The 17,748-nt window shown below is 32.2% G+C and overlaps 2 protein-coding genes across 3 annotated transcripts; one reads left to right on the top strand and one right to left on the bottom strand.

Moving 5' to 3' along the window:
* Positions 1 to 1,298: 1,298 nt before the first annotated feature.
* Positions 1,299 to 5,897, top strand: LOC105343136 (PAT complex subunit Asterix). Its single transcript, XM_011450350.4, has 4 exons — positions 1,299 to 1,454; positions 2,581 to 2,680; positions 2,937 to 3,034; positions 3,712 to 5,897. Exons 1-4 carry the CDS (start codon positions 1,402 to 1,404, stop codon positions 3,776 to 3,778), a joined length of 318 nt encoding a protein of 105 aa, XP_011448652.1. The 5' UTR covers positions 1,299 to 1,401; the 3' UTR covers positions 3,779 to 5,897.
* A 3,324-nt stretch (positions 5,898 to 9,221) lies between these two features.
* Positions 9,222 to 17,738, bottom strand: LOC105343142 (endoplasmic reticulum metallopeptidase 1). Of its 2 annotated transcripts, none has more exons than XM_020073217.3 (14): positions 17,010 to 17,738; positions 16,694 to 16,821; positions 16,273 to 16,378; positions 15,908 to 16,054; positions 15,489 to 15,581; positions 14,509 to 14,721; positions 14,171 to 14,400; positions 13,751 to 13,931; positions 13,049 to 13,239; positions 12,326 to 12,481; positions 11,559 to 11,758; positions 10,426 to 10,544; positions 9,702 to 9,892; positions 9,222 to 9,509 (listed from the first exon to the last, which is right to left on the bottom strand). In XM_020073217.3, exons 1-14 carry the CDS (start codon positions 17,566 to 17,568, stop codon positions 9,348 to 9,350), a joined length of 2,676 nt encoding a protein of 891 aa, XP_019928776.3. In that variant the 5' UTR covers positions 17,569 to 17,738; the 3' UTR covers positions 9,222 to 9,347. The 2 variants fall into 2 exon arrangements, with proteins under 2 accessions (XP_019928776.3, XP_011448667.3); XM_011450365.4 differs by having other exon boundaries at positions 9,223 to 9,509; positions 9,708 to 9,892; positions 17,010 to 17,737.
* Between the last annotated feature and the right edge of the window lie 10 nt (positions 17,739 to 17,748).

The following is a 17,748-nucleotide window of genomic DNA, read 5'->3' as shown; positions in this document are numbered from 1 at the left end:
ATAGTCTCGTTCAACCAAACGCTCGACTGACACCGTAAGCAAAACAATCTCCGACAAGCAAGGGAGACTCTCTGCTTGTCGGAGATTTACGGAGACAGCCGAGCGTCGAGTTGAACGAGACTATATTGAACTCTGGCGTAGGAATACATACGACTACAAAAAATATCTAAATTGTTCGTACCATTTAAAATCTGACTATTTTCAAGCTATTTATAAATAAGTTTCCTTGAAAAACAATGCTTTAGCATACATTACATCGAATTTATCAATTATGTTCATGAACTAAGTCTTGTCAGGAGCGATGATTTGTGATGAGGTCCAAACACTGTTTCACTTTCGGTTTGTCTGAGTAACTGCATAGGAGAGTTGATTAAAATCAACTCCCAATTAAGAGCGGATCAAAGAGCTTATTTTAATCAGATTGCTAGGGCATAACCTTCGCTTAAACACAAATAATTATTAAATTCAATTTTCTGCTTTTCAGGATAACGTTACTAGGCTTTAATTCTTGTAATATTCCGACATTATATAGTTGTCACTTAATAGATGTAAGTTCGGTTGGGGTAAAGTCGTACACAGCTAGATCTTCTCGATAGCTTATAATTATACTAATTGTGCTAGAAAAAAGAGGAACTAGCAATAGTGTATCAAATGGATTTTGATCGCATCAATTTTTTGTTTTACTTTCAATATTTCGAGATAATACATAAATGGTTAACCCAGTATTCAAAAATAAGAAGAGTTCCGAGTGACCACCTTCACATTAAAAAGCACCATCATATAAAAAAAGCACCATCATATAGTAAAGCACCATCTTCACATAAAAAAGCACCTTCACATAAAAAAGCATCATCACATAAAAAAGCACCATCTTCATATAATAAAGCACCATCTTCATATAATAAAGCACCACCTTCATATAATAAAGCACCATCTTCATATAAAAAAGCACCACCTTCATATAATAAAGCACCATCTTCATATAAAAAAGCACCATCTTCATATAATAAAGCACCATCTTCATATAATAAAGCACCATCTTCACATGAAATAACCACAGCATAATATAATAAAGCACCATCTTCACATGAAATAGGCACATAAGGCAGCTATGGCGTTCCATAAATGTCACTGGTTACAGATAGAAAGGGGTAAACATATCTGACCATAGGGTCATATATTTTGATATAAAAAAACAATTTGTTGCGAACTTGTGGCAAGTGAGTAATTACAATTATTATTTTTGGATAAAGCAAAAAGAAAAACCAAAAAAAAAAACCCCAAAAACTAAAAATTTAAACGGTCCCTCACGTTGCTGTTTGTCGAATAGAAAAGTCTCGCGTACAACCTATTCATTATGAAATTGTCTGATACCGCTTCCGGTCCATAATAACCAACAAGATGAGTACGCTTACAAATCATCAAGACCCGAGGAGACCAAACAAGATAGTAAGGTAGGTGTAGAAATATGCCATCATATCTGTGTTGGTTAAACCTTTTTACATAGAAACAATCTGATGTGTAAGTTTTGAATTATACTTGTGTTATGGCCCGAATACAAACGTGCATCAAGGAAATTCAAGCTTGGTGACGCGGCCTTGTTAATGTCGAAATTGTCATTATTCCTTTTCAGTGAGTATTTCATTAAAACCAAAATCATTAAATTTTGTTTCTGAACCGATTTTTAAAGAATGAATTTTTTCTAGAATAAAATATTTAAAAGAAATTCATGACTTGAACCAGAGACATAAATAATAATGACTGTTATTTAATTTATTTCTCTGCTTGAACCATCCACTACATTTACTTAATCAAAGTACTGAAGAACTGACGGGAGTTGATTTTGTCGATGTTTATTTATTTTAAAATCAATGATATGTAATTTTGCATGAAAAGTACATGTATACGTAGTTTGTAATTTGAATTACGCATATTTTTATAATATGAATTTTTGAACTTTTTCGACTAGAATGTCGAGAAACCTCCATATGAATCATGTTAAATAATATTTAAAGATAAAATTAATTCAATCAAACTATGTCTCAGTAATAGAAATATTTCTCGAAAATTGTATGGATCCAAGCAATATTGAACTCTAGTCTCGTTCAACCAAACGCTCGGCTGACACCGTAAATCTCCGACAAGGGTTTACGGAGACAACCGAGCGTCGAGTTGAACGAGACTATATTGAACTCTGGCGTAGGAATACATACGACTACAAAAAATATCTAAATTGTTCGTACCATTTAAAATCTGACTATTTTCAAGGTATTTGTAAATGAGTTTCCTTGAAAAACAATGCTTTAGCATACATTACATCGAATTCATCAATTATTTTTAAGAACTAAGTCTTGTCAGGAGCAATGATTTGTGCTGAGGTCCAAACACTGTTTCACTTTCGGTTTGTCCGAGTGACTGCATAGGAGAGTTGATTAAAAATCAACTCCCAAAAATTACTGCTGTGTAATGGTTAACAATTGGAATTTTTAAACAACAATACCAATTGTAGAATAAAAAAAATCAATAGTTTATTTTGATTAATGAAGATTTTACACCTGTATTTTATTGTGATATATATAGGTATAAACCCCCACAAGCTGGGACTCCATCAGATGATCCTACCCCAGACTACATGAATCTCCTTGGAATGATTTTCAGTATGTGTGGACTTATGATGAAGGTATGGGAATAGTATATTTTTGATAACTTAGAGTATTTTTTAGACTTATCAAAGGTCATAAAAATTGAATGTATACTAAATTGAGGAAGATGTATCATTTACAAGACTTCAGAATAGTTTTTTTATTCACTTGCAATCAATATAAGAACAATCTCATAGTATATGGCATGGATGCATAAAAAAACCACTCAATAGTCTATTCATGCTTTATAATCTACATAGTTGGTTAATTTAGTGAACACAATTTTCTTTCAAGTTGAAATGGTGTGCCTGGGCTGCAGTGTATTGTTCCTTCATCAGTTTTGCAAATGCAAGGACTTCAGAAGACACCAAACAGATGCTAAGTAGCTTTATGTAAGTAGTTGCTGGGCTATGTTTCATACGACAATTAAGTTTCGTTAGGAATGACTTTTGAAAATTCATTATGACAACATTTATAATACTTCACACCAAGTTATTATTTCATGAAATATTAATAATGCAAAATGAATTTTCATAATGAAAAGCTGATTGTTTATTTTTAACAAAGGATTTTTTTTCATGTTATAAAGCTTAGCTATTATTTCATTATTTGCTGTTGACGCTTTTGCTCTGTTCTTGGTCAGGTTTTTGTAAGACAGTTATGGTGCTCCATTCAACCTTTTCCTCCACCTCTTCCCATGAAAAAAATCAAAGCCTTGTTTCAAAACAGCTTCAGCAATTATTATATTTTTAAAATTCTTTGACATGTAGTTGAGCTGGAGTTTGAAAGCATTTCTGATTAATTACAAAAATATGTAAATGGGCAGATTCATTGCTGAATTCAGTTTACATAATTATATTACCCAGTAGTTTGAAAAATTGAGCTGACAATTAATGTTATTCGTTGATATAAAAGTTGAAAGTGAATTACATAATATAATATATATATAATACATGATATTGGTAAGCTAATCTGAAAGCAAAAATATGAAATTACAGTCACCTAATAAGAAAGTTTGATTTACACTAAACTAAGTAATAATTTCAGTACTGTTGATTTGTGTTTGTAGGTTGTCAATATCAGCTGTTGTGATGTCTTACCTACAGAATCCTCAACCAATGACCCCGCCTTGGTAATCAAGAGACATAGTGTTGTAAAGAAAAGGGTCGGAGCAAGAGAGAAATGGGCTAGTGAAGACAAAAGACTGTGATTCGTAATCAGTTCAGTTGAAAACACTACTTTGTATCAGGAGTTAGTTCAATCATTTGAACCTCTAGTGGGATTCTTTTTGACAATTACATACAACTACATATTTTACTATGTCTTATTTTCCATGTACAAAATTGATTTTAATATGAGAGGTTTTATAAACTGTAGATTATTTGAAAGGTATGAATGGTTTTTTTCCTTTGTTTTAATTATGCATTTTTGTGTGCAATACTTCAATAAATCATGATCTATATATAAAGTCTTCATTTATACCGGTATATACAGGTACATGGATGTATAAATATATATACTTTAAATATTTTTACATTACAAATATGAAGATACATATACAGTAAAACTCGGTTATAGTGAAGTTACATAAATATGTTATAACCTGGTTCGTTTTAACTGAATTTTACAAGAATTTGTCACAAATTTTGCTTGGGACTTGACCAAACTACACTATATCAGAGAATTTGCTATACCTCAATCTGTGTACTAAACACATTTTATGGTACAAGAATATCTTTTGAAGAAGAATAGATTACAATTGCATAAAACATTGCGATAAACTCTCACTAGATCCCGTCAGAAACTTGTTTAAGCAAACGAAAGATATTTGCCACGTCGCATGCGGTTATTTCATGCTTTTTATTCATCTCAACGATTGACAATATACCGGTATATAAATACGATATTTTTTTTGATCATCGAAAAAACTCTGTTGAAAGCATTTTAACACCCTGTGTATATTGACATGTACACACAAGAGAGTGTGTTTCCCTGAGGGCTTCACACCTTTATTGATATAGGCTCCACCCCCACCTGATCGTACCTGAGGTAAACCAACCGGTTAAAAACCTTGGCCTTTAAAATTTAGATTATTTCATTTACATGTACTCCACAAGTATGAAAGAATGTGGGGGAAGGGGCTAGCTTTTAAAAGATTATCTTTTCTGATACATGTATTTTATATTTGTAACATCAAAATCTACAGAGCACCACCCGCCGACGACTGTTCCAATACGTAAAATATTAGAGTGTGTGCATGTAATGCCAATGTATGTTGATTTCAGATTGTGTTTGTATTGTAAGAAACAGTTGATTTTAATTTTATCCTCATTTATTTAGCAATAAAACAAGAGCCGGGCTCTGCATTCTTCAGAACAAAACAGTTGGTTTACATCCATTTCTTATGATGAACTTTGAACTCTCATTGGGGTTCATTCATTGAATGGGGATATTCATAATGTGCAAATTGTTTGAAACTGGTAGGTTTCTGATTCGATTTTGTCAGTGGCTGTATAAAACTATAAATATATCTGGATTTCCTCAGGAGAAGGGCCCGGGAAAGTGTACTCAATGGCTTTAAATTTTTCAGCATATAAAGAGACAAATCAACATCCTATTTATTTCGCAATCTAATTGAAATGAGACTTAAAAATCTGCTCCTCTATGATACATGATACAAGATTTATTTGGCTGTAAAATAACTAGTATTCATCAGTCACTATGGCCAGAAACCCTTTGATATTAATACCATAATTTAACTCATTTAATGCCTGGTGTCTAGCTGCAGGTCTGTAAAAATTCAGATGGATCGACCTAGGATCTCCCAGATTATCCATTTGAAATTTTCAGACTTGGAGCTAGACCTACTGCAAGACTTTTGCCATGTATAAATAAAAATTACAACACGTTTCACTGTATTCAAATTAAAATCACATCAAACCAATTTATTTTTAAGTACCTGTAATACAATTATGCCATTTTGTTGAAAAAGATCGTTGCATTGTATTGCCGAATGAGTTTACATATATTGAACATGTAAGTGCATATAATTTTTTTTTTATAAATTCAACTTTTTGTTGTTAAAAATTATATTTGTGGATGTATTAATAAAAAAAAATCAAATATGAGAACATATTTTAAACAACATTCTTATCATTTGTTTCGAAAAATTAACAAATACATGTACATGTAACTATAATAGATATAAATGGAATGTCAAACAATATAAAATGGAATTCTGTTGAAAAATATGGGCATATTAATCTTGGAAGCATAAAAAAAAGCACTTGCAAGAAAAAGTATCTAAAATAATTAATACCATTTTGTTTGTGTATTACATAAAATGTAATACTTGGGAAACATCGTTAATTTGTATATATAATCTTCAACATTGAACTTCCATTCAAAAATTCTAAGAGAAAATGTATCGAGCCCTATATCAAGTTTTGCCTCCATTATAAAACTCAAATTGCTCAATGAAACACATTGGTGTAAGAGTCAAAAATTAAGATAGTAAAAATGAAGATAAGTAAAAAATGGTTCAAATGACATGAATAAAAAAAATCAGACAAAAAACTCAATAATACACACTCAAATTTTTGTGTTCTTTAATGTACAATCTGTGCTGCACACTTGCAATAAAATCCTTAATACAGTAATTAAAAAGTGTATTTTCACTTAAGCAGTATATTTGTGCATACCTGCACATCTAAAACTCCGCTGGAAAATTCTGGTTATGGTATTAATTATTTCCACAAAATGAGTTAAAAGAAAATATTGTTTATCAGTCAAAATTAGTGCAATTTTTTTGTGCACCACAAATTTCAAGGTTTTTTTTGGTATGTGAAACACTGTGGCTCTATAACAAATGTTAACCCGTTTGAATTTTCCCATAGAGGTACCTCTACTAGACTGTGCAAGTATAAATTTTGTGAAATTCAAAACTCTCCCATAACAAACTTGTAAATATAGCAAAAAATTCCTTAAATGATTGACTTGTCATCTAGAAAAAATGTAAAAAAAAAAAAAAAAAAAGCATTGAACACACTAAAATACATACATTATACATATATACTGCCTGTAGTACACCCACATAATAAGAACAGTGTATATATACATAATACAGATGGTAGCTAGGTTATCTAACAACAATGAATTTGAGCAATTTAATTACTTGTTATATACACAAGTGGTTGATATGTGAAAACAGTTTTAAAAAGGACAGTCTGAAAAGAAATAGAGAGTAAACCATTAACAAAAAAATATCACATCTTGTGAAAATTATACTGTAGAATCATTTAATTTCATGGGGGCTAATTTTCATGGGTTGTGAGTTAAATTTGCTTATTCGTGGGGATATAATTTTGTGAATGCATCGGTTTTCAGTTTCAGTAGGAAAATTTAAACTTTCATGATTATTTTTTGTTGAGGATGTAAATCCGTTGATTAGGGCTAGCCATGAATACCCGGTACATGAAAATTGAGCCACCACAATTTTAATGATTCCACTGAAATAGAGACAGAATTAGAGACTGAAATAAAATTATAACAAATATACATGTTATATTTGTAACATGTAGAATGTTGTTGGTCTGTATTGTTCATGATGCAATAGCACATCAACTGTGCTGCCATATATCAGCCCTTAATGCTCACATTACACATGTGCACACATAAAGCCTAAATTCTATCTGGTACTGGCTACCAAGCAACATATTTTTTTTAACTGTAGCCTAAAATATGAATAAATACAAGCATCAATTTTATTTTAAAATCCTTGTTTCTATCCAACTTTCTTGCTCTCTTGCAGGTTTGGTAGCTTTAATTACCAGATTAACACATTTCTTATGTCAGCTAGGGCTTTGACATAGTCCATATTTTCTACTAAGCAATTCTATGGTTCTAGGCTCATGTAGATTAAATGAGCTGGATCAAATGATTAATGCTGTAAGAATTACTAACAAGTTTAAATGAGATTACAAAAGTCAAAAATATCATAAAAGCCATCATGCAAATGACAGAGTATTTGGATTTCTGATGTGCAGATGCTCCCCATGCAGTCATGTGTGATGAAACTTAAAAAAAAAAATTGTGAACATATTGCAATCTGTATTTATAAGTGAATACAAAATTCTCTTTTTAGTAACTAATTGCTGCATATCCAGCACATTCATGAATACATGTATATATATCACAGTCAATTCGAATTTCGAAGGAATAACAAGATCACAGATATTTTGTTCATAGATTGACTTGATTGTTCTATTATATAGGCCTTAGAAATGTGGTACGCATGCACTGTACGGAAAGCATGCACACAGATTGCATTGCATTGCATAATGATGTCAACAAATGGAGTGTAAAAGGGACAAGAAAGATATAAAATGCATCATTAAAATATTATTCAAAAGTTTTGTTTCCTTCCTAATGAAAAAAAAAAGTATGAAATACTACATTTTGTAACCACAACTATGCAAAACTAAAAATACTAATAAATCCAGTTCAAACAAAATACATGTACCAGTATATAAGAATGAAGCACTAAATTGTCAACCTTGTAGACTTACATGTATACAATACTGTAAACCTATCAAAAATACATATACAATATTTATTACTGGTAATTAAAACAATAAAACTGAAAAAAAAAATTAATTATTCCCTTATAAAATATCATTAAGTACATATATAATCAAAAACTTTTCCAGTATTTTAGGCACAAATTTGTAAATAGTGAGTTTAAAAAAAAGCACTTGAAAGATTATCTCTATATTTTTCATAGATACAATTTATAATAGCCTGAGAGAAAAATGCCATAAGTAAACCATCTATTGTGAACTACATATGTGTCAAACTTGGTGAAAAATGTTTTAAGAATAAAAAAATTAAAAAAGGAATATATTTAAAATTTGTAAATAATTGTTGATAATTGGTTCAGAACCAGTGATTAAGGAACATGTGTACCATGTTACCTTAAAAGAAATTTCAAAAGCCATGCATGCAAGGTGACCAAATTGGATTTTCAGTTATATTGCTTTTAGAGTTAAAGGTAAAACACCTTTTTAAACCAGTTATAGGGAATCATAACCGCTGTAGTTCATTGTCACTGACAGAAAAATGTTAAAACTCAAGAGATAGCAATTGCACCCAGCAATCTTAAAGATGTAAAACTGTGTCTGGCCCTTATCTTTGACCTTGAATATGGCCTTAGGAATGCTTCTATGATGAAAAAGACGATTCAACCAACAGCTATAATGTTTGAACAGAAGTAAAATACAAAAGCAGAACCCTGATAAAACAAATTATCTGTAGTACCAAGCTGGTACCTGGTAATAAAAATTTTTTATCAACATGCATGGTCACTATGGTAATAGAAACTAGTAATTAGTTTAGTTATAAAACTGATACAATAAACCTACCGGTATTTACCAAAATAATGAGAAAAAATAAAGTACACATTAAAAAAATGAAAAATTCATGAACAAAAGGAAATGTTCGTTAGCAAGAGCTTGTCACATTGTCGTAACCCACAGGTTTTCTATCCGTTACACTGCTTTCAACCCGGTTGAAAGCAGTGTAACGAATAGAAAACCTGTGGGTTCCGATGATGGAGCTTGTGAATGCTGTCACATCAACTTTCACCATACATTGTATTAATTAAGATGCACTATTTTTTAAAACATGATTGAATACTTCGCTGTTGAATTAAAATTGGTATAGGTTGTAGGTTACGACCCAGGGATTTGGAACAGTCCAATCAGGGAGACTGTCCATGAACCGCTGAAGCAGTGGTGTGATGTGCTGGTCACCATGGAGATAGTGACCACACAAGGCAATTTGTGAAACCACGTCTGTTTTCTCTGTCATCTGCAAATAATAGTAAAATATAAAGGTACTGTAAATACAAATATTTTTAAGGGGTAAAATTTTGCTACTTGTGTGTAGCACACATCAGTTTTATGTGTGCTTGAAGACTGGATCTTGATGAAATAAAATACAGGTACATGTATATGCAAACATAAAGTAAACGAACATGCAAGCATTTTACATTTGATTTACCAGTACCTTAAAATCGAGGTAGAACTGCCAGGGCTTGTCTGGTTTGATCCCATGTGAATAATACACAAAGTACAAAGTTTCGTTGGAGTCTTTTCTTTTTGACACTGGAGTGGGATGTCCTCGATCAATTGACCAATCAACGAGCTCGATGCCAGAATGGGGTACAATGTACATGGTCATGTGATCTGGTCCTGCAGACAGATAAAGTAATATGAATTTACAAGTATATAAAGAATTCAAAAAAAAATATCCAAGAATTAGGAAACTTGGATTCCCTCATTAAATGCATATATAATTCATTTGTAATACTAATTATATTCAAACATTGTGGTTTCATTAATATATGTGGGTATCATTTTTCGTGGATTTGATGAAAATTAATTTGTGGCCCATGATCTTATCAATCCAAAATGTTTGTAGAAATTCAGGGTTGTCTCTAAGACCCGGGAGGCGGGGAATTCCCCCCCCCCCCCCCTAAAGTGACATAATTACCCGGCTATTATTGCATTTCAAACACAATCTTGCTATACGCTAGACCTTCAGATCCCCTTCTACTTTTTTATTTCTCCCTTCTACTTCAATTTTTAGAGACAACCCTGAGAAATTGCACTTTTAATGAACATTTATTTTCATAGATTTACTTAACAAAAAAATCCAAGAAAATTGGTGTTCAACCAATATTGATGAAACCGCAGTATATGTACATGTATTAACAGATATTTACCTGTAGCTTGGAATGTAAATCTCTCTACCTCAGGTAAGACGATTTTTCTCGCAATCAGCTTCAAGTTGACCAAGGGGGAAACATTGGGCTCCTCATTGTTAATGTTGTATAAGGACTGTCTACAAAAAGTTCTCTCTTTAGTCCCTTCATGTAGCAATGCAGCAATTGTTTTTACAAAGAGATCAAAGCAGTAAAAACAGCTACAACAAGTTCTCTTTTTAGTCCCTTCATGTAGCAAGGCAGCAAAAACAGGTACCATAAAACCCGCTTATAACGAAGTGCCAAAGACAGACGATTTACCTTCATTATAAGAGTAATTCATTATGTCTGTCAAATTTTCAACATGTAACAAAGTCTCAGTGAATGAAAATCACTTCGCTGTAAGTGTCAATTCATTAAAAGTGTGTTTGCTATAACCATGTTTTACTGTAGCTGCTTTTGTATTTATTTTGTGTTTTTCAGTTTCCCTACCTATAGTCTACTGATTGTTTAATCTTAAACCATATATAGCTTTATAATTATTGCTCACAGTGTTGCGTAAATAAAACCATGGTAGTCATAATAGCTACAAGTATAGTATAAATCCTATTTTACCGCAATACTATGTATGCCAGACCATGCAGGAGTTGCAATCTCTATCACAAATTACAATGATATTATACTCCAGACATCTCTGGTTTCTTTTTACTGAGCGACGTAAGATTCCTATAGTTTTTTACACTGAGGCATGGAACGGAATTCTATTTATATGATAAAAAAAACCACCCAGATAAATTATCATTGAATGTACAGCAACAATTTAACAACTACTGCAAAAACAGAATTTAAAAGGGCAACCACCTCTACTGCCATTTAAAAACATAAAACAGTTATTCCCCTCCCCGAAATAAAAAAAAAATACTTTAAACCTTAGACAAGACAATTTTGAAGATGAGACAAGGTTAACTCCTCAGAAAAAATATTGTCAGTTAAATACAGTATAAACTCATCTCTCTCTCTATCTCTCTCTATTTTGCTGAAACACCTCTCTCTTTCTCCTCTCTCTCTCTCTCTCTCTCTCTCTCTCTCTCTCTCTCTCTCTCTCTCTCTCTCTCTCTCTCTCTTTTCAATCTTTACCCAGTACAGAAACTTACTTTGGATCTATCATGTGCCCAACTGGAATAAGATAGGGCAACCCACAGTTTGGTCCATCGCATTCCTTAAGGTGAGAATTTTTTATGAACTCATTATCATAAAACAAGCTATTTCCGAGGTAATCAAAGTTCAAGATCCATAGACCACTGTCTGTTTTGGTTATGTGGCCATCTTTATCATGAAATTTTCTTTGCATATGCTGAAATAGAAATTAAAGTCATAATTTAAATTTGAAAATATGTGTTCAGTTTCATTTATATATTAAAACGTTGTTTCAACGTTGAAAAGTGGTTGATGTCTTCAATGTTGAAAATAAGTTGGGTCTTCAATGTGGAATCAACTTTGAGTTATGGTTTGGGTTTCAACGTTGAAACCTAAATGTTGATTCAACGTTGAATAATGGTTTATCAACGTTGCAACTTGATTTCAACCATTTCTCAACGTTGAAACAACGTTGCGTGCCCACTGGGTATTTTTATCTAACACATGTACAAACTTGTAATTAATTCTGTATTCAACTGGCAAGTTGGATTTTATCTCATTTCTTTGTTTTTATTTATTTTGCACAGAGGAACTCATGATTACCCTTTACTGAGTGGAAAATGGCCCATTCATATGAATTATATTAACAAAAATAAACACAAAACATATTAAATAAATGTACCTTACATGTTTTAATTATGTAGTGCTGCAATCTTTTAATGCAAAAATTAAATGATTTTGGTGTTAACATGCTAAAAATGTATTTATATGTAAGAGTACTTACAAAAGGTAGAATTCTTTTGGGTGAGGGACCATCAGGATTACCACTAAAGGGGAATCCTAAAGGGGTAAACATCACAACAAGAAAACTAACAGCAAAACAGGAGGCTAGGAACATCAGGAAGGATTTCATATTGCTGCACAAATAGGTAGCTCCAACCTACCATAAACAAAAATGTGGAAGTGAAAAAAGGCTTTGAGAAAAGTTATTTCCCTTTGACTGTGTTGCTACAATCATTTTTTTTTTAAAATAAATTGTCATTAAACTAAAAAATATGAAACTCAACACTAATTAAAATCACTTTTTATTTTAATTAATTCCCAAAACTGCATGTTAATACATGTAGGTCAAAGCAATTTTTACAAAGATTGATACATGTACTTCTCTCACAAATACTTTTCCTTAGTATAAATGTAACACAAAAGTTTATATGTATTTACATAAACACATTTTGTCTGATTATTCTTGCAGTACCGTTAAATGTTCCTACATACCGGTACTATACATCATCATTTATTTGTGTTTAAAAAGAAAATGATAAAAGTTTGTCAGGTTTGTATTAACTGTATCTATATTGGTTTTTAAAAAAAAAATAATTTGTTCAAGATTATCTACATACATGTACGCTTGGTCCCCAAAATTTGTCATTATATACCAGCTCATAGCAAGTCACATAATAAAAGTCATCGCAAACAAAAGGTGGTTTATAGCATCTATTAAACTTACCAAATACTGACTGTACAAACAGACAAACAGACAAGAGATCACAGCAATGGCCAGGTCTGGGGGTAACTCCGTTCCTGAACGACCCATGATTGGTACAATCAGGGAGAAGATCCCAAAGAAAACTTCCATCATGATCACAGCGGGAATGGCAATACTGGTGAGCATGACTAACAGGTATGTAGATAAAGAGGCTGGAAAATGGGAAAAAAATCCATCAAGATTTAGCATTAATACTGTGGTTTCATCAATATACATGGGCATCAATTTCGTGGATTTCGTAAAAATGGTGGTTTCAGGGATAAGTAAATGTGTGGCCAATGGTATTATGAATACATTATGTTATCAGAAATTGTATTTCAATGATTCAATATTTATAATTTCATGCATCAACTCCATGAAATCCATGAAAATTAATATTACATGAATATTGAAGAAACCACAGTTTTTAAATATGAACTGATAGCTACCATATTTATGGGAACTTTTAACAGTTTAAGCTTTATAAATCATAGATTGTAAACTATACCATCCAAATATAGGTGATTATTAATCTGCAGCTTTTGAATTTATGCCAAATCATTCAATTTTATTTTAAGTACAGGAATTACTATAGTAAGAGAAATTGTGCTTCTAAATGACAAAAGATAGGACAAAATTACATCCATGATTTTTTATAACAAAAATAATTTGCTATGCACATACATTTCCAGTCTGGGTTGATGATATTGGCGATGTATTCTCTGATGATTAGTGGTGGCAAGGTCCAGAACATTGCCATAAAGGCTGAGGCCAGTCCTGCTGTTGTCAGTATGAATGTGAACACAGACCAAATCAAGAGGGAAGCATCAAAATGAATTTCTTCTATTATACAGGGATGGATTTTCTGTCAAATATTCAAATTTTTAATTAAAAAAAAAATCACAAATCTAGGTCATACATTTAATAATAAAATAAAATTACGCTACTGTTTTCATAATTTTTCTGATTCAGAAGGAAAGTACCATAAAGAATGACTAATCTATCATTTTAATTTTTAATTATATGCACAGAATTATTTACAGTGAAGATTACCAATAAAAAAATGTAGACAGGTAGCCTGGTAGATATGTTAATGCAAATTACCTTCCAAAAATAATCTTTTAAATACTGGTGTAATCTCAAAATGGCAGTCATCGAAGGAATGATGAACATAAAGAAGATGTTGAAGGTGTGTGTGAACCAAAACATGGCTCTTCCAGAAAAGCTCATCATGAATCCAAACCCGCCCAAGAGAAACGTGCACAGCACCCAAACCACCAGAGAAACCAGCACAGAGCACATCACCAACAGCACATAAGACTTTCCGTTCAACTCTATAAGAAAAGCAGATGCGGTCAAAGGTTAAGATTTTCCATCCACCAATCAGATGCTTTACTGGTTAACATTCAAATAAATCATTATCATTTTTTTGCCTTATCTACCTTTCGGGGTGTAATTTGCTGATCTTTTATAAATGTGAAGAAAAGACAGTACAACAGCCAGATAATTCAAGATTTTTCCTATTCGGACTGGGTAATGAACCATGAAGAACCCCAGTACATCGATGAAGACCATTGAGCCGTGTCTGTCCAGACCGGGGTCAGCTAGTTTTGGATTGGTTGCCAGCTTCAGGATCAGAGCCAAGAGGTTGTCTCCTGTGAAGAAAGTTTTTCATACACTGTAAGATACCATATATACATCGTACTCGTACATTAAAGAGTAGACTTGATATATTGAGTTAATTTTTATCAGGATCGGATTAGTTGTCAATATAGATTACAATAATAAAGAACACCCACCATATTCATCAATAGATGTCATAATTAAATCCAATGAAAATCAAAATTCAAGTTCTTTGTTATCAAAAGTTGGGTTTTAACTTTAAAATTTCAGATGTAAAACACTTGGTCAAAATTGAATATCAACCAAAACCAAAGATTTACACAAATGTACATCCTTATCTTTCCCTTATACAAAATATACACATGATTGTATGTTTTTTTCTTTCCCCATACATGCACTATTATATAAATAGTGCCTGTTTGGGAGGGTAACAGTTGAAATTGACACCCCGAGAAAACCATTGTCAACCGACGCGAAGCGGAGGTTGACAATGGTTTTCGAGGGGTGTCAATTTCAACTGTTATCCTCCCAAACAGGCACTATTTATTTTGTTATACTGAATGTCTTTTTTAAAAATTTTAAGAAAATTTTACTGCTTTTTTATAGGAATAACGTGAATTCTACAGCGAACCGTACGCGCATAATTTTCGCGCATGTAACATTTTTTAATGTTACCCGTTGCCAAGTGCGTTGCTAACGCTGAGGGTAATAGTAAATATTATTAACTGCGTCTTAACCAATCAGATTTCAGTATTTAACATGAAAGTATAACAATCAGTAATATATATTTATTTCTAACCTGCCCTCTGCAGACAACCCGATGGAATGTACCTAGGCTGGTCGTACTTTGTGTGGTAGACATATCCATTAGCAATGTGAGCAATATCCAAGCCTAAAGAGCATAAAAAATACAACAAGCATAATGATCTGTATCTGTATCAGTATCATAACAAAATCTGTGAATTATACCGGTCAAATGTACAACATGTATTATCAGAAAACCATACTTAATTTCACTTGATCATAAATCTGAAAAGAGGAGAGAACAGCCTTGGATAATTTTGATGATGTATAATATGATTAAATGTTAATCAATTTCAGATAGAAAGATTGACAAAGAGTGCTAAAGATTCCTGAAACAATATATACGTAGATAAGGCTAAGGATAAGGCTACTCTGTTTTTTTTTCAAAGAGGAGTAAAGGACTTTAATGAATACCTGGAATTTGTCCAAAGTCCCTAAAAATTCTAAAATCTGTATCTGAAGGAATCAGACCCAGTTCAAAGAATTCCTGCCCAATCACAGATCCAAATGGATGTGGAACAGACTCAGCATAGGCAGCGACTAACCATGGGTGCTCGGGACCTGTAACCATTTATTGTAATTTCCAATTGTTTTATAAAATATTGGTACATGTAGATGCAAACAAAAGTAATAATCATTTTTATTTGTTGAATGAAAAATCAATGTACTTCTTTGATACTTTATCAATCCTTTTAAATCAACATATATAAAACTGTAAGAAGAAACTGCTGTTTGATCAAACACATCTTATCATACATTTTAGAAAAAAATTACGGTACCTGTTTGGAAAACCACCTCCCAGCCCCCAGCACCTGCCGAGTCCAAGTTTATCACAGTTTTTATGGACTTGACCCACTTGTGTTGTGTAATAAATCCATGACTAGCCTATCAAAGGAAAGAAATGGGTGTACATGTGTACTCCTTATATAGCTATAGTATACAAGTTAAGGACAGTTTATCATATTGTACCTCTTTACTTTCCAATTGTACTTTTTTGGGAAATTGATTGGTGTAAAATTTAAACTTTAATAATTTTCTAAGAAAGGACACTCTATATATATAACGAAATTTTAATTACTAGGTAAATATTGATAAATTAATACCATAATTTTGACAAAAACTCCTTTATTACTTTTTGGTTGTGCTAAAATGAGTTGAGAGTCACAAATATTTTTGCTTTACATGATAACAAATACTTACCTGTAGCATATTTTCTTCTGCTCCATTGAATAGAAAAATGACATTATGCTTGAGTTTGACTGATGATTTAGATATGATCCTGATGATTTCCAACATCACTGAACAACTGACAGCATTGTCACCAGCCCCTGGATAAAGATAATTAAGTAACTGACATCTTAATTTCAATATTGCATCACATACATATTGTCACTACTTTATGCTAAATACAATGTACATTTGTTATTCTATAAATACCGGTTGTAATAAATTAAAGCATAAATTCACAATAATTCAGCTTCACTTATTTTTTTTTGTTTTACAGAATTCTGAATACCTGGACTGGAGGAAACACTGTCATGATGACAGTTGATTAGAAAACTATCGTCTGATTCTTCTTCATCTGTTATTTTGACTACTATATTTTGCATATTTCTATATACACTATAAAAGTTTGTTTGTATAAAATTAACAAGGTGGAATGAGCCTGATGTTATTTGCAAGTCAATTTCCATCCTTTTGGACGGGTGATGTTGCTTTTCAATTTTTTGAATTTCTTTCATTAAATATTCTTTTGCATGAACTTCATTTGCATTGCTTCCTGCTACACGGGGACCAAAACTGGTGATGTTTTCTAAATGGTACCGTGCCCTTTCTTCGCAAAATTTATTTTCTGATGACTCTGCTTCTTTAACTGCTGATGGAAAACTGTGAAATAGGGTGTACATCAATAAATAAATTAATCCCGCTGATCCGATATATGCAGAAAATAGTGTAAAGGAATCATAATGTGTTTGAGTTCTGGTTTGTTTATTTTCATCATCACATTCGTTTCCAAGGATGTCATCTTCCACCTTGCGCACTTTTTGGTTACGCCGCCTTGTCGCTGACTCCATAATTGGTTATGCAAAAAAATATCGAATATTTTCTCTTTATTTTCTTCACGAAATCATGTTAAATTTACTTGAGCACTTGGTTCCTGCTCGCACGGTCACCTGCTCGCGCTCGCACTTGTTTATCAGCTGATCTTGTCAATGTAGATTCTGTACATATTTCTTGTCTATTTAATTAGTTAT

The sequence above is a fragment of the Magallana gigas genome, chromosome 7 (assembly GCF_963853765.1).
Source record: "Magallana gigas chromosome 7, xbMagGiga1.1, whole genome shotgun sequence".
Taxonomy (NCBI): Eukaryota; Metazoa; Mollusca; class Bivalvia; order Ostreida; family Ostreidae; genus Magallana; species Magallana gigas.
This window is presented reverse-complemented; position numbering and strand designations above follow the sequence as displayed.